We start from the raw sequence: 24,200 nt of genomic DNA on the forward strand, positions 1-24,200 counted from the left end.
AGCGCGGGAAGAATGATTGAATACCTCCCTGCATGTCTTAATTATTCTGATACTGTCCTCGTGATCCCTATGTGAGCAATACGTAGGGGTCTGTAGCACATTCCTAGAGTCATCATTCAAAGCCGGTTCGTGAACCTATATTAACAGACTGTCTCAGGATAGTTTGTCTACCTTCAAGAGTCCGAAAGTTCAGTTTCTTCAGCACCTCTGTGACATTCTATCTTGGGCTAAACAAACCTGTGACCATTCGTGCTGCCCTTCTCATTATACACTAATAAGCCAAAACATGATGACCTTGGCCCATCGTGATGACGGAAGCTGCCTGGTAGCACTGAGGGCATGTGACACATTAACAAAAGTATGTAAGCGGAACAGACGTGGATGAGGGATAACTGTGGCAAAGATATAGGCTGCAAATGGGGCAATCCTTTGAGATATACAACGTTGATAAAAGGCAGATTATTATTACTCAGGGCATTTGAACAAGTATCTCGAAAACGGTGAAGCTGGTCAAATGTTCATGTGCTACTGTCGCGAGCATCTACAGAAACAGCAGGACAGCAAAACTGCACTAGGCACTAAATGGTTGGACATTCACGACTCTTAACAGAACGTGGGGTTTGGAGGCTTGTCTGCTCTGTAAAGTAGGATAGATGGTGGCCTGTGGCACCTCTGCCAAACGATCAGGTGCATTGGAGCACACTGTTCATGGTACACTGCTGAATATGGAGCTCCGCAGCAGACCATCCCAATGTGTTCACCCAGTGACATCGTCAATTAAGATTGCAGTAGACACGGGACTGTCGGGATTCCATCATTGATCAGTCGAAACGTGTCCGTTCTTCGGGTGAATCACATTTTTTCTTCACTATGTTGATGGCAGTCTGCACAAACGCCATCATTGAGGTGAATGGCGGCTCGAAATGTACAGCACTGTGGACACAGGCCAGTGGGAGCAGTATTTATGCTTTGGGAGACATTCTCCTGCACTAGCTTGGGACCTGTGGCAGTAATTGAAGACACGCTGACAGGTGCGAACCACCTGCATCCATTCATACTTGATGTCTTCCCTGACGTTGATGTCATCTTTCACCAGTATAATTGTGCGTGTTTTGGATCCAGAACAGTGCTGTAGTGGTTTGAGGAGCATTATAGTGAACTCAATTCGATGTCTCGGTGACCAAATTCACCTGATATAAGTCCTGTGGTACCCATCTGGGTCATTATCGGATGCCATCACTGCATATGCAAACTGGCAGACTGCTATTTACATGAATTACATCACATGTGCGTAGACATCTAACACCACATGCCTCCACAAACCTATCGACAAATTGTCGGATTCCTGATACGCAGAATCAGTCATGTGTTTTGTTCTGAAGGCGGACAATCAATCTATTAAACAGGTGATCATAATGTTTCGGCTCATCAGTGTACATTCAATATTCCCTGTTAGTCCTATTTTATGGGCCCTACACACTTCAGCAATATTCTAGAATGGGTCGCATGAGTGATCTGCAAGCAATCTCCGTTGTTGACTGATTGCACTTCCCAAGTATTCTAACAATAAACTGTAGTCTATCACCTGCTTTACCCATGACTGAGACTACTGATCAATCCATTTCATATCCCTACAATGTGTTACACCCAAGCACAATTTTACATTTCTGAACATTTAAAGAAAGTTGTTAGTCTCTGAACCACTTAGAAAACTTTTCAAGATCCTGCTGAATTGTCATGCAGCTTCTTTCAGACATTACTTCTTTATAAATAACTGCAACATTTACAAAAAGTCTAAGGTTACTATTAATATTGCATGCGAGGTCATTAATAGACAATATGAACAGTGAAGATCCCACTCAGTTCCCTGGAACACACTGAATTTTCTTCTACATCTGATGATGACTCTCCATCCAAGATAACATGCTGCATTCTCTCTATCAAGAAGTCCTCAGTCCAATCACAATTTTTTCTTAATACCCCATGTGATCGTACTTTTGACAATTGTGGTGCCGAGTCAAATGCTTTTTCGGAAATCAAGAAATACTGTATCTGCTGGTTCCCATGATCCAAAGCTTTCAGTACGTCATGCGAGAAAAGTGTGAGTTAGGTTTCATGTGATTGAGGTTCTCTGAATCTATTACTGGTGGGCATGGAGGAGGTCATCCTGTTTGATATACCCCATTATGTTTGAGCTCAGAATATGTTTTAAGATTCTACAACAAATTGATGTCAAGGATGTTATTCAGTAGTTTTGTTCATCACTTCTACTGCCCTTCTTGTAGACGGATGTTTCTTACCACACACAATTAATATTCCTTATCGGTATTAGAAAAAATGTAATCAATAATTGAATTCCTGATACTTAACTGTATCTCTAGCTCTGCACATAAGTTCTTTCCTTTTTGCTGTGACAAGTACAGTATATTGAAGAGAGGGGACAGAGGAGGTTGACTTATGTGGTGTTGCATTTTGGAGGGAAGGGAATACATTTCAGGTAAAAGAAATAGCCATTTTTATCTTACAGTAACAATGAAATAAATTAGACTGTCACAATTTATTCGCAGAAAATAAAAGTAGTAAATATATGAATGACTTCTTTCTTCCATTCAGTAGATCGTTTCCTGTTTGGTGCACCACTTAGCTTCTTCACTCAGCTCATCGGTAGGGTAGACTACTGTATAGAAAATAATAATAATAATAATAATACCCGTGGAGGCCTGGGAAAAGAATAGGCCTCCGGTATGTTCTGCCAGTCGTAAAAGGCGACGAAAAGAACAAACCACTAATAGGGCTAACCCCCCTTTAGTGTGATTAGTTGGTTCAGGACAGAACTAAAGAAGCCTCGGACAAGCGCCGTCATGGTCGGGGACGACGCTTGAACCCTATGCCCGCCCACAATGGTAACGACACTGCTAGCCAACTGGAAAATGATTTAAATCCAAATAGAGGTGTTTTGCAGGATATGCTTCCTGCAACCACCCTAGAAGGAAAACAAAGACAGAGGATGAGATGGTCAGATGAAGTTAATCGACACCTCATGTTCTGTTATTACCAAGCAACAAACCTAGGAACCAACACAACTGGATACAGATAACAAGTATACACAACATTTATTACCAGATACCCAGAATTAAAATTTTTAACAGAACAACGACTAGCTTATCAGATCCGTGTAATAATCAAAAATAACAGGATACCCCAGTCAGAATTAGAAAACATCAGACAACAAGTACAACAAATACTGGAACAAAATAATGTGCAATCCGAAGAAGAAGAAAATACAGTAATGGACTCAAACATCCCAGAGCAAACAAACAAAGAACAACACGCATCAATTAAACAATCAGAGGAAAACGAAATCTTAAGACAGCCACCAGAACAAGCACAAATAGAACACGAAGTGACACACATGTTAGATATAGAAGAAAAATTTCAGCTGACATATATAGAATACAAAGACACAAATACAGACATAAGACCATTCTTGCATAGACCACCAAATAACCCACAAGTCGAAACAACAATAAAAACTATCAACACAATCATACACAACAAAATAAATGAAAACACAACTATGGAAGAGTTACAACTACTGGTTTATATAGGAGCACTCACTACACTAAATATACACACTAGGCAGAGATCAGAACCAACCAACACAGAGAAGAAACCCACAAAACCAGCATGGCAACACAGGCTACAGATCAGAATAGAAAAACTGAGAAAAGACATCGGAAAGCTAACACAATTTATAAGAAATGAAATGTCAGAAAAAAAAATGAAAAAGGTTAGGTAAAATCTCACAACAAGAAGTGATAGAGCAATTAGATGAAAAGAAGCAGAAATTACAAGCATTGGCCAAACGACTTAGAAGATACAAAAAAAGTGAAAATAGAAGGAAACAAAACCAAACATTCAACACAAACCAAAAGAAATTTTACCAGACAACAGATAACACACACATTAAAATAGACAATCCACCAAACATAACAGACATGGAACACTTCTGGAGCAACATATGGTCAAACCCGGTACAACATAACAGGCATGCACGGTGGATACAAGCAGAAACAGACACATACAAGATGATACCACAAATGCCTGAAGTGATAATTTTGCAACATGAAGTCACCCAAACAATTAATTCTACTCACAATTGGAAAGCCCCTGGAAATGATAAAATAGCAAATTTCTGGCTAAAGAAATTCACCTCAACACATTCACATCTAACTAAATTATTTAACAGTTACATTGCAGAACCATACACATTCCCTGATACACTTACACAAGGAATAACTTATCTGAAACCTAAAGATCAAGCAGACACAGCAAACCCAGCTAAATATCGCCCCATAACATGCCTACCAACAATATACAAAATATTAACTTCCGTCATTAAACAGAAATTAATGACACATACAACACAGAACAAAATTATAAATGAAGAACAAAAAGGCTGTTGCAAAGGAGCACGAGGATGTAAAGAGCAACTGATAATAGATGCAGAGGTGACATATCAAGCTAAAACTAAACAAAGGTCACTACACTACACATACATTGATTACTAAAAAGCTTTTGATAGTGTACCCCTCATGGTTACTACAAATATTGGAAATATACAAAGTAGATCCTAAATTGATACAGTTCCTAAACATAGTAATGAAAAATTGGAAAACCCCACTTAATATCCAAACAAATTCAAATAGTATCACATCACAGCCAATACAGATTAAGCATGGAATATACCAAGGAGACTCATTAAGTCCTTTCTGGTTCTGCCTTGCTCTGAACCCACTATCCAACATGCTAAATAATACAAATTATGGATACAATATTACTGGAACATACCCACACAAAATCACACATCTGCTATACATGGATGATCTAAAACTACTGGCAGCAACAAATCAACAACCCAACCAATTACTAAAGATAACAGAAGTATTCAGCAATGATATAAATATGGCTTTTGGAACAGACAAATGTAAGAAAAATAGCATAGTCAAGGGAAAACACACTAAACAAGAAGATTACATATTGGATAACCACAGCAACTGCATAGAAGCGATGGAAAAAACAGATGCCTATAAATATCTAGGATACAGACAAAAAATAGGAATAGACAACACAAATATTAAAGAAGAACTAAAAGAAAAATATAGACAAAGACTAACAAAAATACTGAAAACAGAATTGACAGCAAGAAACAAGACAAAAGCTATAAATACTTATGCCATACCAATATTGACCTACTCATTTGGAGTAGTGAAATGGAGTAACACAGACCTAGAAGCACTCAATACACTTACACGATCACAATGCCACAAATATAGAATACATCACATACATTCAGCAATTGAAAGAGTCACATTAAGCAGAAAGGAAGGAGGAAGGGGATTTATCGACATAAAAAACCTACATTATGGACAGGTGGACAATTTAAGAAAATTCTTTATAGAACGAGCAGAAACTAGCAAAATACACAAGGCAATCACTCATATAAATACATCGGCTACACCACTGCAATTTCATAACCACTTCTACAACCCTTTAGATCACATAACATCAACAGATACGAAGAAAGTAAATTGGAAAAAGAAAACACTTCATGGCAAGCACCCGTATCATCTAACACAGCCACACATCGATCAAGACACATCCAACATATGGCTAAGAAAAGGCAATATATACAGTGAGACAGAAGGATTCATGATTGCAATACAGGATCAAACAATAAACACCAGATATTACAGCAAGCATATTATTAAAGATCCCAATATCTCAACAGATAAATGCAGACTTTGCAAACAACAAATAGAAACAGTAGATCACATCACAAGTGGATGTACAATACTAGCAAATACAGAATACCCCAGAAGACATGACAATGTCGCAAAAATAATACATCAACAGCTTGCCTTACAACATAAACTTATAAAACAACATGTTCCCACATACAAGTATGCACCATAAAATGTACTGGAGAACGATGAATACAAATTATACTGGAACAGAACCATTATAACAGATAAAACACCACCACATAACAAACCTGACATCATACTCACCAATAAAAAGAAGAAATTAACACAACTAATCGAAATATCCATACCCAATACAACAAATATACAAATATACAAAAGAAAACATTATACCAATTATACTATCAACTACAGGAGTCATACCACACAATATCCACCAGTACATCAATGCAATACAGCTACATCCAAAATATATATACAACTACAGAAATCCGTAATTATTGATACATGTTCAATTACCCGAAAGTTCCTAAATGCAATATAACACATACCGTACAGTTAATAGGAAGTGACGCTTGATCAAGGTCCGCGTCACTTTCCATTCTTAACCAGACTTAACGTCTGAGAAAGTAAAGAAATAATAATAACAATAACAATAATAGAAAATGTGCACTGATTGCAGCTGACAACCAAAGCCATTTTGTATGTCAACTAAAAGTGTAGCTCTTGCTACCTGCGCCATTAACCTGTAACACGCGCAACGCGTGAAGATTTTCAAACTTCTTCTCAAATGTCATCTCCGGTGAAATGCTTCTCTAACCCCCCCCCCCCCTTACATCGCCAGCCCTGCAATGCGTTATTGCCATATGCGTTAGTGGAGGGTACCAAACCAAGAGGGTGGTACACTAGAATGGGGAGGAGATGGTAGGACAGAGTGGGTTGAAACTATTGGTTGGAGGGTGTGGGGGCAGTAAGTTATGAGGATAATTATGAGAGCAGAGAATGTGTTGTAAGGGCAACGCCCATCTGCGCAGTTCAGAAAAACTGGTGGTGGAAGGGAGGATCCAGATGGCTTGGGTAGTGAAGCAGTCATTGAAATTAAGCATGTTATGCTCAACTATATGTTGTGCAATGGGGTGGACTACTTTGCTCTTGGCCACAGTATGGTGGTGGCCGTTGATCCTGGTGGATAGCTGGTTGGTAGTTTGTTTGTTGACACGTGTTGTAGTCTCCTAGACCATGCCTGATGAACTATGTACCCTTGTTGTCTTCAGTATAGTACAAAATGTATTCACTAGAGCGCATCAGGAATGTTAAAATTAAGTTTCATGAAATTGTTGGTTGGTGGATGGAGGAAGATGTCAGTGATATAGATCAAGAAATAAACAAAAAATATCACAGTTCTGTTGGCAAACAGAAGTGTCATTTGAAGGAAAAAATTTGAGGGCAGTTCTGATTGGGAATGTTTCTAAAGTTAGTTAAAGTCAAATGTGTGCTGAGTGGTGGTAAAGAAAAATTTAGAGCCCAGCACTGACTGTCAATTTTGCAGAATCTCTTTTTGTACCTACTGAGTGCAGTTTTTATGTGCAGGTTTAAACTCTGGAATTGTTTTGTGTGAAGATTTACTTGCTACAGAGGTACTACAGTTTTCTGGAATCTGGAATTCAGTTCTCTAAAATTTTATTTCTGTGTACTGTTGAAAAAGCAGCACAAAAGTACGTCTGTTAGTGTAATAAAATGTAAAATACTACAGGCCTTATTTATTGCAATAAAGATAACATAACATAACACTTAACATAATTGTAAAAAGATATGTGATGTGATTTAATTTAAAAATAAGGCCTAAAATTTCAGACACCCCATCTTGTTGTATACATTATAGAAAAGCCCACTCTTGTGTTCAGAGTTCAGTTACCCTCCTACTGAATTTAGTAACAGACCAAACACTGTGCTAGTGACAGTGCTGCTTGGCTAGTCTTCTATTTTTTCTGATTGCATGCATAATTTTACCAAATTTACCAAACATTAAAGAAAATAGAGGTCTCCTGGTGATCTAAGCCCAGGCCTACACAAAAATCAGGATTTTGACATTGCTGCGCCAGTATTTAAGTTTTCGCACAAGTTGTTTGCTGTCCCTCTCCCATTCTCCCTTGTCTCCTCATAAATAGTGATCCATTAAGTCGCATGGAAATATTTACGCAGCAACCTATAACCTCAGATGAAATGGGCCATCAACGACAATGGATAGTGTAGTTTTGTTGTTCATGTCCGTATTGACTAACTGGGATCACATGGCTTCAGAGTGTCTTCTTTCTTTGTTGTCTCTTGTTTTCCCTGTAGTGCCCCCATCTTTGCGATATTTTGTGCTTTCGATTTTCACAGAGGGTGCAATATTTTGTATGTATGCAAAATGACTGCCTTTCAGAAATTCGTAGACAAGCATCTGAATGAGGTTATGCAGTGATTAAGACACTAGACTCACATTCAGTGAGGTTAAAATATCTTTCGATACACAACAGTTTGCTGAAAATACCACAGCCTATTTCATGTTTCATCCTGCCTCGTCAACTGGATGTTAATCCCCTATCTTTGTTCCCCAGATTTGTTGACCGTCTCATTCAATGTAAATTGTATGATGGTCTCATAGTCACTGATGAAACTTGTGTGGGTCGTGACGTTTGTGGTAGAGTGCTCCAGAGTGTATTATTCCATTTTTGATGATGATGATGATGATGGTAATAATAAATAAATTATTTCTGTAAAGTAATGTTCTTAACACTCCATGCCATCCTCAGAAACAATATTGATGCCTTTTCTAGATCGATGAAGCACATATATAGGTCTCCACTGATTCACTTTGATGTATAGTGGCACAAATAATTGATTCAACACACAAGCAACATACTGCCTGACTGTGATAGAATTGCACTTGGCCTCCTGTGGCCATTACCAGAAACATGTGGTGGCATTACAGTAAACAAGTACAGTGGTGGTGACTTATGAAAACCGACCCATCACATTTGAATGATTTCAAAACAGTTACACATATACTATCAAGTGGCTCAGCCCGTCCTCATGAAATACAGTTATTGAATCTCAGGATAAGATGCCCGAAACACCCTCAATCCCATGTTCAGTAATATTGTGGCGGACTAATAAGTGTTGAAACAAGATGGAATAAGAGAAATTTTGAAGTTATGTAGTAAAAGATGACAGTGGTGAACGGCATGAGGACTTTGTGACAACAGTAATGATTCCATTACTGTAAAAAAAAAAGAAAGAAAAAAAGGAACCAAGAAATGCAGTGAGCACAGGACAATCAGCCTATTTCACATGCAGCCAAAGTGATGTTAAGAATAATTAATAAGAGATTTGAAAAAGTAATGGAGGAGAATCTTGGCTAGGAGCAGTTTGGCTTTAGATGGAATACTGGCACCAGAGATGCAATAGGGCTCCTACGAATCTTGGGAGAAAGGTTTATTGAAAAAGGAAGAGACCTATATATGTGCTTCATCGATCTAGAAAAGGCATTTGACAATGTGGCTTGGGACAAGCTGGCAACTATAATGAGGGAAAAGAGAGTGGACTGGTAAACCAGAAGACTCGTAAACTCATTATATCTTAATCAAAAAGCCTCATTTAAAGTGAGAGGAGAAAGTACAAACTGTATCAGACTAGGAAAAGGAGTAAGACATGGATGCTGTCTATCACCTACCCTTTTCAACCTCTACTTGGAAAATCTGATTGACCAATGCTCATTAGATGACAAAGGAGTAGAAATTGGAAGAAGAAGAGTAGGGTGTTTGAGGTATGCTGATGACATAGTCCTTCTCATCACAGGGAAAAAAGAATTACATGATTTAGTGGACACCATTGAAGCTAATGGAAAAAAATTATGGAATGAAAATTAACACAAAGAAAACAAAAGAATTGGCACTAGGAGAAAATAAAAGAAATAAAAATTATGCTAAATGGAGAAATATTAGAACAAGTGCAAAATTTTAAGTATCTTGGAAGCAGGATAGACACAGACTCGAAGTGCAGTGCAGAAATTGAAACCAGAATAGCAATGACAAAAGAGGCATTTTATAAGAAAAGGAGAATTTTCTGCAGCAGTCTGGAAGTAGAACTCAGGAAAAGACTCATGAAGTGTCTTTTAAGGAGTGTTCTGTATGGCACTGAAATATGGACTTCGGGGAAGAAAGACAGAGAGAGGCTGGAGGCTTCTGAGGTGTGGTCATGGCGGAGGATGGAAAGAATAAGTTGGATGGACAGAGCAAAAAATTTAAGAGGTACTGAGAAGAGTGGGAGAGAAAAGACAGTTACTAGATGTAATAAAAAGACTAAAAAGAAATTGGATTGGGCACATATTAAAAAAGAATGACGAACTGATAAAAACAGTTTTAGAAGGTTATGTAGAAGGGAAAAACTGACAACACCCTCCCCCCCCCCCACACACACACACACGCACGCACACACACACTTGCCTCCAGTACTGAACTGGTGATACCTTGATGTCTTAAAATGTGACCTATCAAGTGATTCCTTCTTTAGTAAAGTTATGCCCCAAATTGCTTTTCCCCCCAATTCTTCTCATTATTTTGTCACTCGTTACATGATCTACTCATCTTTAGCACTCTTCTTTAACATCACATTTCAAAATATGCTATTCCCTTTCTTTTTTCCTAAAAAGTTGCTTACCATCCATATTTCAGTTCCATACAAATGCCTTCAGAAAAGACTTCCTTACACTTAAATTTACATTGGATGTTCACAAATTTATCTTTTTCATAAAAACTGTACTTGCCACTGTCATTCTTTGTTTTATTGTCTCTACTTCATGCATCATCAGTTATTGTACTGCCCAATTAGCAAACCTCATCTACTGCTTTTAGCATCTCATTCCCTAATCTAACTGTCTGTGTCACCTGATGTAATTAGATTATATTCCATTATCCTTGTTTTGGTTTTGTTAATATTGCTCTTGTATTCACCTTTCAAGACACTGTCCATTCTATTCTACTGTGCTTCGAAGTTCTTTCTTTGTTGTTACTGTCAGAATTGCGATGCCATCAGCAAACCTAATAGTTTCCCCCCCCCCCTCCCCCCCCTTCTCACTGAACTATAATTCCTTCCCAAATTTTTCTGACTTCCTTAACTGGTTGCTCATTGTGCAGATTGAATAACATTGGGGATAGGCTACAAGCCCTATCTCACTCCCTTTTCAATCGCTGCTTTCCTTTCAAGCCTCTTGGTGCTTGTAACTGCCATTTGGTTTTGGTACAAATTGTAAATAACCTTTTGCTCCCTCTGTTTTACCCCTTCTACCTTCAGAATTTGTAAGAGTGTATTCCAGTCACAATTGTCAAAAGCATTTCTCTAAATCTACAAATGCTACAAATGTAGGTTTGTAACTATTCAAACTATCTTCTAAGAGAAGTTGAAGGTTCAGTATTGCCTCATGTGTTCAAAGATTTCTCTGGAACCCAAACTGATCTTTCACGAAATTGGCTTCATCTGGTTTTTCTGTTTTCTGTAAATAATTTGTATCAGTATTTTGCAACCATTAGTTATTAAACTGATAGTTCAGTATTATTCACACCTGTTAGTACCTGCTTTCTTTGAAAATGTAATTATTACATTCTTCTTGAAGTCAGAGGCTTTTCCCATTTCATAGATCTTGCTCACCAGGTGGAATGGTTTGTCGTGGCTGGCTCTATAAGTTTACATTCCTGTCTAGCCATTCTTCCTTAGCAATTCTGCAATTTCTATCAGTCTCATTTCTTAGACATCTGTATTCTCTTTTTCCTGCTTTGTGTCCTGCATTTTCATATTTTCTGCTTTCATCAGTTAAATTCAGTATCTCCTGTTGTATCCATCCTCTGCTGTCTCCACTATTTCATCTCTCAAAGCTACCCATTTGTATTCTACTGTATTTCTGTCCCTGATTTCAGTCAGTTGTTTTCTAATGCTCCCATTGAAACCCTCAACATCTGGTTCTTTCATTTTATCCAGGTCCAATCTCCGTAACTCCCTACCTTTTTGCAAATTCTTCAGTTTTAATCCAACAGTGGAAGATCCAGGATAGAATGTAACAATATTATGAAAAGGATAGTTGCTACTCACCATATGTCAGAGATGTTGAGTCGCGGAAAGGCACAACAAAAAGACTGTCGGAAAGTTAGCATTCAGCCAACAATGCCTTTGTCAAAAATAGACCACACACATGCACGCGCCCACACACACACACACACACACACACACACACACACACACACACACACACACACACACACACACACAAATGACCACAGGCTCTGTTTTTGATAGTTTCATAACCAATACATTCTGTTCAGAGTCCACATCTGCCCCTGGAAATTTCTTACAGTTCAAACTCTGGTTCTGAAATCTGTCGTACTATTATATAACCAATCTGAAACTTCCAGCGTCTCCAGGTCTCTTCAACATTTACAACCTTTCTTCATGGTTCTTCAACCAAGTGTTAGCTATGATTAAATTACGTTCTATGAGATGAATTCCTCTTTAACTCCTTGCTACCCATTTCCCATTTTAAATTTTCTAACCTACCTACTAAATTACGGGATCTGAATGCCAATTTTTGTTTTCCCTGATATTGATATCGTACTGAGTAGTACGCTCCCAGAGGTCCAAATTGGAACTATTTTATATCCAAAATAATTTACCCAAGAGGATTCCATCATATAACAATACAGTAGAGCTGCATGTCTTTGGAAAAAGTAACAGCCATAGTTTACCCTTGCTATCAGCTGTTTACAGTACCAACCCAACAAGGCCACATTGGATGATGTTAATAAGGCCAGATAAGTGAATCATCCAGACTGTCACTCCTGCAACTGCTGAAAACGGTGCTGCACATAATCAGAAATCATACCCATCCATTGTGGTTGCACCAACAGTACCGCTGTCTGTGTTGTTTAGGCATGGAAGCCACCCAACCGTGGCATTGTCTGAGTTTCATGGGGCAGATAAAACTGTTACTTGCCCAGAACCTGTATTTGGTAAAGCCTCTTCCTTAACCACTAGAGCTTTTGTGTTACAGTATAAAGTTAAAGAGACTTACAAGGTGGTTTAATTAAACTTTTACTGCTTTAGCCAGTGTAGATGAAAACTTTCTGCTGTACGAGTACCCAACTTTATAGGAATGATGCCCAGACTGTGCATTGCAGGATTTGTATTGTTAGTAGTATTAGTGTCATGTCTTGCTCTTCGGCACCAGCAGTAGAATGACACTAAACATTAGTGTGCATTACTGTTGCAGACAGTCAACATGGTCCTGGAAGAGGTGAGCAGGGCTTTATTCGTTAAATTTTTTTTTATCAGAACATCAGCAATAGTGCTGCTGCTTGAAGTGGGTATTGACACCTTATAGGAACAGAGAGAGATCCTCTTTCTGCACTGGGTAGTGAAAATTTATTTATAACTGCCCTGTAGAATATAAGGGCAGGCCAATGCTCAGTTAATGGAAAAGTGTTACCAGTTACTAGCTGACAGACAAACTCACAGAATAATTCAGATCTAGTAAATGAATGGACACTCAAACTAACTATCCTCCTTGCTAGTAGTGGTGAACTTTCCTCACAAAAAGTCACCTCCATTTCTGTTAGAATATATACCCAGAAATGCATTGAGTGAAGAATTTCACCAAAGAAATGTTTGTAGTTGAAAGTGTCACTGATTCAGAGAAACCAGGATTGCCTGTAATGCCAAACAGAGAGTAGTGAAGCATATCACATTTGATTTGACATCATTTGTATAGTCTGTCAGTGAACTGAAGATTGAGCAAGGGAATCTCCACTCTCTATACATGGCTATGTCACAAGGAGCAACTACAGGTAGTTTCGCCAAGTTATACTCACCCTGCTACAGTGTGCTTTGTAATGCAGTTTGAATGCAATGTGCAGACATCTGTAGGAAGTATTTATTTTACACTAAATGCTTTACCACTATATGGAATAAAGAAAGTAATAACTATTACAGCTAAAGGAGTACTATCAGACAGTGGTACAAATGATGTAGAGCTCCAGCTTTGTATCAAAAGGAGATGGAGCTTTGCAGGCAGCCATTACCATGCATGTGATGTACCTGTTAGGTATAAAATAATTCAGTTTTCATCTGCTCAGATTTGATTCATTCAATGCCTTAAAAGCATTACACTCATACATATGACCCACAACTGTATAATGTGACAAATGACATTTACAACAGTTTATAGTTCATTCCGCATGGAGAGCTGCATCAAACCAGTCTCAGGACTGAAGACAACAACAACAACAACAACAACAACAAAGTTCATTCCTGTTCAGACTCTGTAATGCTCCTGTGTAGCATCTTTTGCTGTGAACAGTGCACATTTTAGGTAGTGTGTAATATTGGTGGTTGCTTCAGCTTATTTATTTCTCTTAAAAACATTTGCATGCATTTTGTGTAACTCACCTGTTCAGGGGACTGATCTTGAATTGTAGATACCATATTGTTCTGAAAGTCTGAACATTTACATGCATTAGTCTATGTTGAATGTCCTCTTCTGTCTTTAATATTTACATGTTTCCTTTATAGTATTGCAGTTTTGATAAAAATGCAGTATATTTCTTCCACACTTTTTGTATACTGTCTCTTTATTTTACTCTTTCCTTATGGCCAGCACTTTATGCATTTACATACTATCCAGTGCCTCTGGAATTAATTTTCATCAGCTTAGCAACTATCTGGTGTGTAGGGGAATTAAAGTAATGGGAAACAGGTTATTAGGGTGACATCTTGTATGTTATGGGTGTTTTAACTGCCACTATATGTCTTCCCTGTGCTGGCACAAAGCTACTAGTTACATTCACCTTCCTTCTCAGATTTTCATCCATCTTATAATTTTTTTTTTTCTTTATGGAATAGACCGGCTGCTGGGTTGTAGACCGACCAAAAGAAAAACCAAAATTTGTTTTCTGCCATTCACATGACATTTTGCATGAAGAATTATAAAATATCTTCAGTGATGAAAGAATCATATAGTGGCTGTAAAAGTAAACAGCTACTGTGAAGTGTGCTACTCTAGGAGCAAGAGCATAAGTAATGCAGAAACATTTTAGTAAATGGAATTTTAAATGAAGAAAATTTTTTCCCTGCCTTTAATGCTTACTGTACAGTGAGCTGTATGTAATATGGTGCACATGGATCAGAAGATGAATATATACTGAAATAAAGTAAGTTTATGATGACTACAGTGGATAAATGTTGAGTTTGCTCACTCCGGAATGTAAACCATAGAATGCAAAACAAGTGAAATTGTAGTCAGAATGTGCATTTACATGATGGATGAGGATTTCATAATATAACAAACTGTGAGCTTTTGTCATGGTTTGTTAATGACATTTGAAATATAAAAAGGCTGACTAGCAGTTCATGCAGTTGTAAATTGTCTTTCTTACATTTTGGCAGTTATATTGCTGCAGTAGCTATTTTTCTTCGCTGGTGTCTTTTCTCTCTCAATGTTCAAATGGTTTCACTGTCAAAGACAACTGACAGATCTCTCTGTAAAGTGACACACATTTCTGTTTTGTCTTCATTCTGAATTAGCTCTGAATTACAAGATCTAGGTGGTAATTTTGATTGCAGATTTATTTAAAATTAGTTTGGATAATGTTTAAATTGTAGTGCAGAATTAGTTTTTGGTGCACTTCTGATGCCAGTTAAATAAAAAGAATTGTCCATTTTTTAAAAATAATGTACAAATTGTAAAGTCATATTAATGCTCAGACATGTGCCATGTAATATTATTTGCCAGATTTGAATTTCATTTGGAAGTGTGAAACATGTCTTCAATTTTAGTATGAGAAATAACCTGGTAACAAACTACGTGAAGATATGAAATGTCAGCAAATTCTATTGCAGTCAGGTGGTGATTTAGCTAGTCTTTCTCTTCTGCCGAATAAATAAACTCTTTTCTTAATTGCTACATATGTTTTCTGAGCTGCATGTTTACAAAAACTGTTCAGCACATAATACTGCATGGATGATGTTTGAAATCCCAGGCATCAGCTAAAGACATTACTTTTTCTGTCATCTATATGTTCTCCAACAGGTCATTTTGTCACAAGTCACATCTGAATCTCTGAAAGAGTGAAAGCAGTGTTCTGTGGTGTATTTATGAGTGTGTGTGTGTGTGTCCGGGACTGTAATGGAGGAGCACTGTGAATAAATTAGTATGTCTGAACTTTAACAAGATGATGACCCTGCTATTAGCCAATCAAACATGTGGCTTCAGATTAGATGGAGGAATTGTTCCCCACCATGTGGCCTGCTGTGTAGGAACTGCAAAGTTGTCTGGTTGACAGGATGAGAAGCTTGAATAACATTGTACTGAAACATATACATTAACTTGTAGTGCTTTTGTAAACGACTGCTTGGCTATAATGAATGTTCAGGTATTTAGTTTTCGGTGTAAAATTTACTGGTAGAAAAAAGCTAGGACTTCAGTTTATTTTTTTCTAACTGGTTTACAAACAGATATTTAAATCTGTCATCCTGTTCTTTTCCTTGTAAAGGAATTATGCTGCAGCCAGTAACACTCCACAGAGGTGATTATTCTTCAACCAGTTCCATTTCATATCTTCTATAAATACTAGGTTCCTTCCATTGAAAATGTGTATGATAACCTGATTGATATGTCATTATTAAGTGAGAATTAGTATTTACTATCTTTTTATTTCCAGTAAATGGTGTTCTGTGTTACTGTGATGGAGACTGCCCAGATAATGCAAATGGTACATGCATTGGCTATCCTGGAGGACAATGTTTTGCAGCAATTGAAGAAGCCCCCATGAAGGATGGAACTTGGGAACTTATTCATACTTATGGCTGCTTAGCACCAGAGGGAGTTCTGATGCAGGTAATTATCTACGTGGTTTTGCAAATTTACCTTGCTTTAGTGTTATTGTCTCTACAGAAACAGAAAATATACTATAGATATCCTGTAGGTCACGTGCGTATTGATGTAATGGCATGAAACCTTTCTTGTTATTAGAAATGCTCGTTCATCTTGTGTGCAAACATTTTATTTATTTATTTAGCTATGGCTTTTTGACATGCTGAATAAAATACATAGTGCAGAGCATAATATTTAGAATATAAAACCTCATAAAAAAACTTCTAGAGCATTTCTATAATCTATAGACTTAAGAGTCGCCAGCAGGAAGTCTTCTGATCTGCCTTTGTATGATCTTGTGAGGCATTCTTCTGTGATGTATCTGATGATCTGTAGCTGCTGTATTGCGTTCTAATTCTGTTTAGTATTGACCATGTTTTCTGTGGCAAGGCAAGGGGATGTGGGTGAAACACAGCATATTATTATTATTATTATTATTATTATTATTATTATTATTATTTCTTTCTTGTCTCAGACTTTATGTCTGGTTAAAAATGGAAGGTGACGCGGACCTTGATCAAGCGTGACTTCCTTTTAACTGTACGGTATATGTTACATTGCATTTAGGAACTTTCGGGTAATTGAACAAGTGTCAATAATTACAGATTTATGTAGTTGTATATATATATATATGTTTGGATGTAGCTGTATTGCATTGATGTACTGGTGGATATTGTGTGGTACGACTCCTGTAGTTGATAGTATAATTGGTATAATGTCAACTTTATCCTGATGCCACATGTCCTTGACTTCCTCAGCCAGTTGGATGTATTTTTCAATTTTTTCTCCTGTTTTCTTTTGTATATTTGATGTATTGGGTATGGATATTTCGATTAGTTGTGTTAATTTCTTCTTTTTATTGGTGAGTATGATGTCAGGTTTGTTATGTGGTGTTGTTTTATCTGTTATAATGGTTCTGTTCCAGTATAATTTGTATTCATCATTCTCCAGTACATTTTGTGGTGCATACTTGTATGTGGGAACATGTTGTTTTATAAGTTTATGTTGTAAGGCAAGCTGTTGATGTATTATTTTTGCGACATTGTCATGTCTTCTGGGGTATTCTGTATTTGCTAGTATTGTACATCCACTTGTGATGTGATCTACTGTTTCTATTTGTTGTTTGCAAAGTCTGCATTTATCTGTTGAGATATTGGGATCTTTAATAATATGCTTGCTGTAATATCTGGTGTTTATTGTTTGATCCTGTATTGCAATGATGAATCCTTCCGTCTCACTGTATATATTGCCTTTTCTTAGCCATATGTTGGATGTGTCTTGATCGATGTGTGGCTGTGTTAGATGATACGGGTGCTTGCCATGAAGTGTTTTCTTTTTCCAATTTACTTTCTTCGTATCTGTTGATGTTATGTGATCTAAAGGGTTGTAGAAGTGGTTATGAAATTGCAGTGGTGTAGCCGATGTATTTATATGAGTGATTGCCTTGTGTATTTTGCTAGTTTCTGCTCGTTCTATAAAGAATTTTCTTAAATTGTCCACCTGTCCATAATGTAGGTTTTTTATGTCGATAAATCCCCTTCCTCCTTCCTTTCTGCTTAATGTGACTCTTTCAATTGCTGAATGTATGTGATGTATTCTATATTTGTGGCATTGTGATCGTGTAAGTGTATTGAGTGCTTCTAGGTCTGTGTTACTCCATTTCACTACTCCAAATGAGTAGGTCAATATTGGTATGGCATAAGTATTTATAGCTTTTGTCTTGTTTCTTGCTGTCAATTCTGTTTTCAGTATTTTTGTTAGTCTTTGTCTATATTTTTCTTTTAGTTCTTCTTTAATATTTGTGTTGTCTATTCCTATTTTTTGTCTGTATCCTAGATATTTATAGGCATCTGTTTTTTCCATCGCTTCTATGCAGTTGCTGTGGTTATCCAATATGTAATCTTCTTGTTTAGTGTGTTTTCCCTTGACTATGCTATTTTTCTTACATTTGTCTGTTCCAAAAGCCATATTTATATCATTGCTGAATACTTCTGTTATCTTTAGTAATTGGTTGGGTTGTTGATTTGTTGCTGCCAGTAGTTTTAGATCATCCATGTATAGCAGATGTGTGATTTTGTGTGGGTATGTTCCAGTAATATTGTATCCATAATTTGTATTATTTAGCATGTTGGATAGTGGGTTCAGAGCAAGGCAGAACCAGAAAGGACTTAATGAGTCTCCTTGGTATATTCCATGCTTAATCTGTATTGGCTGTGATGTGATACTATTTGAATTTGTTTGGATATTAAGTGGGGTTTTCCAATTTTTCATTACTATGTTTAGGAACTGTATCAATTTAGGATCTACTTTGTATATTTCCAATATTTGTAGTAACCATGAGGGGTACACTATCAAAAGCTTTTTAGTAATCAATGTATGTGTAGCGTAGTGACCTTTGTTTAGTTTTAGCTTGATATGTCACCTCTGCATCTATTATCAGTTGCTCTTTACATCCTCGTGCTCCTTTGCAACAGCCTTTTTGTTCTTCATTTATAATTTTGTTCTGTGTTGTATGTGTCATTAATTTCTGTTTAATGACGGAAGTTAATATTTTGTATATTGTTGGTAGGCATGTTATGGGGCGATATTTAGCTGGGTTTGCTGTGTCTGCTTGATCTTTAGGTTTCAGATAAGTTATTCCTTGTGTAAGTGTATCAGGGAATGTGTATGGTTCTGCAATGTAACTGTTAAATAATTTAGTTAGATGTGAATGTGTTGAGGTGAATTTCTTTAGCCAGAAATTTGCTATTTTATCATTTCCAGGGGCTTTCCAATTGTGAGTAGAATTAATTGTTTGGGTGACTTCATGTTGCAAAATTATCACTTCAGGCATTTGTGGTATCATCTTGTATGTGTCTGTTTCTGCTTGTATCCACCGTGCATGCCTGTTATGTTGTACCGGGTTTGACCATATGTTGCTCCAGAAGTGTTCCATGTCTGTTATGTTTGGTGGATTGTCTATTTTAATGTGTGTGTTATCTGTTGTCTGGTAAAATTTCTTTTGGTTTGTGTTGAATGTTTGGTTTTGTTTCCTTCTATTTTCACTTTTTTTGTATCTTCTAAGTCGTTTGGCCAATGCTTGTAATTTCTGCTTCTTTTCATCTAATTGCTCTATCACTTCTTGTTGTGAGATTTTACCTAACCTTTTTCATTTTTTTTTCTGACATTTCATTTCTTATAAATTGTGTTAGCTTTCCGATGTCTTTTCTCAGTTTTTCTATTCTGATCTGTAGCCTGTGTTGCCATGCTGGTTTTGTGGGTTTCTTCTCTGTGTTGGTTGGTTCTGATCTCTGCCTAGTGTGTATATTTAGTGTAGTGAGTGCTCCTATATAAACCAGTAGTTGTAACTCTTCCATAGTTGTGTTTTCATTTATTTTGTTGTGTATGATTGTGTTGATAGTTTTTATTGTTGTTTCGACTTGTGGGTTATTTGGTGGTCTATGCAAGAATGGTCTTATGTCTGTATTTGTGTCTTTGTATTCTATATATGTCAGCTGAAATTTTTCTTCTATATCTAACATGTGTGTCACTTCGTGTTCTATTTGTGCTTGTTCTGGTGGCTGTCTTAAGATTTCGTTTTCCTCTGATTGTTTAATTGATGCGTGTTGTTCTTTGTTTGTTTGCTCTGGGATGTTTGAGTCCATTACTGTATTTTCTTCTTCTTCTGATTGCACATTATTTTGTTCCAGTATTTGTTGTACTTGTTGTTTGATGTTTTCTAATTCTGACTGGGGTATCCTGTTATTTTTGATTATTACACGGATCTGATAAGCTAGTCGTCGTTCAGTTAAAAATTTTAATTCTGGGTATCTGGTAATAAATGTTGTGTATACTTGTGATCTGTATCCAGTTGTGTTGGTTCCTAGGTTTGTTGCTTGGTAATAACAGAACATGAGGTGTCGATTAACTGCATCTGACCATCTCATCCTCTGTCTTTGTTTTCCTTCTAGGGTGGTTGCAGGAAGCATATCCTGCAAAACACCTCTATTTGGATTTAAATCATTTTCCAGTTGGCTAGCAGTGTCGTTACCATTGTGGGCGGGCATAGGGTTCAAGCGTCGTCCCCGATCATGACGGCGCTTGTCCGAGGCTTCTTTAGTTCTGTCCTGAACCAACTAATCACACTAAAAGGGGGGTTAGCCCTATTAGTGGTTTGTTCTTTTCATCGCCTTTTACGACTGGCAGAACATACCGGAGGCCTATTCTTTTCCCGAGCCTCCATGGGAATTATTATTATTATTTCTTTACTTTCTCAGACGTTAAGTCTGGTTAAGAATGGAAAGTGACGCGGACCTTGATCAAGCGTCACTTCCTATTAACTGTACGGTATGTGTTATATTGCATTTAGGAACTTTCGGGTAATTGAACATGTATCAATAATTACGGATTTCTGTAGTTGTATATATATATATGTTTGGATGTAGCTGTATTGCATTGATGTACTGGTGGATATTGTGTGGTATGACTCCTGTAGTTGATAGTATAATTGGTATGATGTCAACTTTATCCTGATGCTACATGTCTTTGACTTCCTCAGCCTGTTGGATGTATTTTTCAATTTTTTCTCCTGTTTTCGTTTGTATATTTGTTGTATTGGGTATGGATATTTCGATTAGTTGTGTTAATTTCTTCTTTTTATTGGTGAGTATGATGTCAGGTTTGTTATGTGGCATTGTTTTATCTGTTATAATGGTTCTGTTCCAGTAGAATTTGTATTCATCATTCTCCAGTACATTTTGTGGTGCATACTTGTATGTAGGAACTTGTTGTTTTAAAAGTTTATGTTGTAAGGCAAGCTGTTGATGTATTATTTTTGCGACATTGTCATGTCTTCTGGGGTATTCTGTATTTGCTAGTATTGTACATCCGCTTGTGATGTGATCTACTGTTTCTATTTGTTGTTTACAAAGTCTGCATTTATCTGTTGTGGTATTGGGATCTTTAATAATATGCTTGCTGTAATACCTGGTGTTTATTGTTTGATCCTGTATTGGTTTGTTCTTATTATTGTTGTTGTTGTTGTTGTTGTTATTATTATTATTATTATTATTATTATTATTATTATTATTAGTCAAGTCAATTCTTGAGTCCATGCTTTAGTAGCCGGCCGCGGTGGTCTCGCGGTTAAGGCGCTCAGTCCGGAACCGCGCGACTGCTACGGTCGCAGGTTCGAATTCTGCCTCGGGCATGGATGTGTGTGATGTCCTTAGGTTAGTTAGGTTTAAGTAGTTCTACGTTCTAGGGGACTGATGACCTCAGATATTAAGTCGCATAGTGCTCGGAGCCATTAGAACCATTTTTTTCCATGCTTTAGTAAAGTTCAACCCAGCTTCCACAGTGAGCCTTGCTGTTATTGCTAGTGGTCACCTATAGTGGACTCAGTTATGGTTTGTGTCGTGGAGATCTTGATGGATTAATAGATTTTTGTTATCCATGATCATTTTGTACTTGTTCCTGAGAACCTTAATGCATCGTAGTTGGGGCCAGAAAGAGGGGGGGAGGGGGCGTAGTACTGGCAGTCATTCTGTAGGTGTTGATTTGAGAAGATCAGCAATCATTCTTGTGTTATTTAGTCGGACATCATCTTGTTTGTACATATGAGCTGTAAAGTCTTCCTGGGGTACCATATTCAGCGGTTGATAAGGCTGTTATTTTCAAGTATTCTTATGGTAAATGGTTGTCTATTATCAATGAAAGAACAAGTAAATGGGAAGGAAGAAGCAAACTGAGAGGTGGGTAAATTGTCCTTAGCATTCATATAGAGTAATGGATGTAAGGAAGTTCCTGTAATGAGCTGTCATAGTCTCTCTCTCTCTCTCTCTCTCTCTCTCTCTCTCTCTCTCATGCTATGTATTGCATTGTAAATTAACTTCTAAGATACATACTTTAGTAACTGTGTAACAATAATGTTTTTAATAAATATGGTACTTTCCTGTTCTTTGCAGTGTAAAGGAAATCTGGTCCCACATAAAATAGCGAGATCGATCTTGTGTTGTAATGATACGGATTACTGCAACAAGAATCTTGAACCAAAAATAGAAAACAGAGTTACAACACCAAAACCAGGATTTGGATATGATGAGAGCATACCTTATATTGCTCTCATTGTGTCAATAACAATCTGCCTCATAATTTTTCTAGTAATCATCGCATGTGTGTATCTGAGGTAGGTCAGTTACCAGTAGCTGGTCTGAAAACCAAATAAATAGAGATTACAAACACCTGTCACTTAATTATTTTCTCTCTGTCTTGATAGTTGTTCACTGTTTTAGTTTTAGGATTTGTTATGTATTTTGCTGCTATTTTATTTAAATTCTGTTTGTGAAGGCACTTTCTTCCGGTAACATGGTCCAGTGGACACCAGGCTGATTCCTAATATGATAATGAAAAAGCTATATAACCTTTTGTTTCCAGTCAATACAGTAGGACCTTGATGATCCAGCAGACTCATGCCTCTGTGCTGCATTATCTAATGTGATGGGTTACCAAGGCCATTTTCAAATACTTAGTTTTAAAAAAGGGTTATTAGAAAAACCTGTAGTTTTAACAGACAAAAACAAGTAATGTTATTTATTAAACACAAGAGGGGAGATTACAGTATAAAAAAATTGGCCATCTACGAGTAGGACTTGCACTCACAGGGTTTTTACAATCTTAACTATATAAGAGGTTCATTTCAAAAGTTCAGCACATTGTAAGGTACAATTGAAGAAAATAATTATTCTACAGAATACCTTCCCAGGCCTTCAATAGAATCTCGTTGCATATGACAGCTTCCCATTGTTTTGAGAACTTTTGTTTTCCCAACAGGGCACTATCAAAATGTTTTCCATGGAGTTGTTATTTCAATTAGGAAAACAGTTCAGAGTCTGGCGAGATCATATCAGGACTGTGTGTCAAATGTTTTTGTCAGATGTTTCTCTCGCTTGTAGGGTAGTATGCAGTCTTGCATTATCATACAAAATGAGAACACCAGCTGCAAGCATGGGGCCTTCTTTGATGAATTTTCAGGCACAAAACATTTTGCAGAAACATGCTTGTTACACATATTGTGTGGAACACATTATTTCTAGCTGTGACCCCATTCATGTCATACGTAAAGATCATTATCAGTTTCACCATTGGCTGTTGGCAGCAGAATTTCTTCAGGCGTGGAGAACTGGAACTTTTCCATTGTGATGACTGAGACTTCAGTTCTGACTCAAAATCTTGTATGCAGGGTTCATGGAGTGCAACACTCCTTTACAGAAACTGTTCTTCTTTTCAGTAATGTTGAAGCTATTCTTCTGCAATTCTTTTGTGATCTGCTTTCTCCTCTGTACTCAGCTCATGTGGAACCCATCTGGCAGCATCTTTCCTCATCTTTAACTTTTCTGTTATTATTCTGTAAACTGAAGTGACAGATATTCTGGTTTCATATGCAATTTGCTCACGTTTTTGTCAATCCTCTCTCAAAATCTCATTAACAATAACCTGAA

General features: G+C 37.2%; 1 protein-coding gene across 1 annotated transcript in view; it reads left to right on the plus strand.

Moving 5' to 3' along the window:
* LOC126237214 (bone morphogenetic protein receptor type-1B) overlaps positions 1-24,200 on the plus strand; it is a 182,632-nt gene that overhangs the window by 111,788 nt on the left and 46,644 nt on the right. Inside the window, exons 2-3 of the mRNA XM_049947100.1 lie at positions 16,511-16,686; positions 22,668-22,888. Of these exons, the coding sequence (XP_049803057.1) occupies positions 16,511-16,686; positions 22,668-22,888 (397 nt within the window). The remainder of the gene's footprint in view (positions 1-16,510; positions 16,687-22,667; positions 22,889-24,200) is intronic.

This window comes from Schistocerca nitens, chromosome 2, assembly GCF_023898315.1.
Source record: "Schistocerca nitens isolate TAMUIC-IGC-003100 chromosome 2, iqSchNite1.1, whole genome shotgun sequence".
Taxonomy (NCBI): Eukaryota; Metazoa; Arthropoda; class Insecta; order Orthoptera; family Acrididae; genus Schistocerca; species Schistocerca nitens.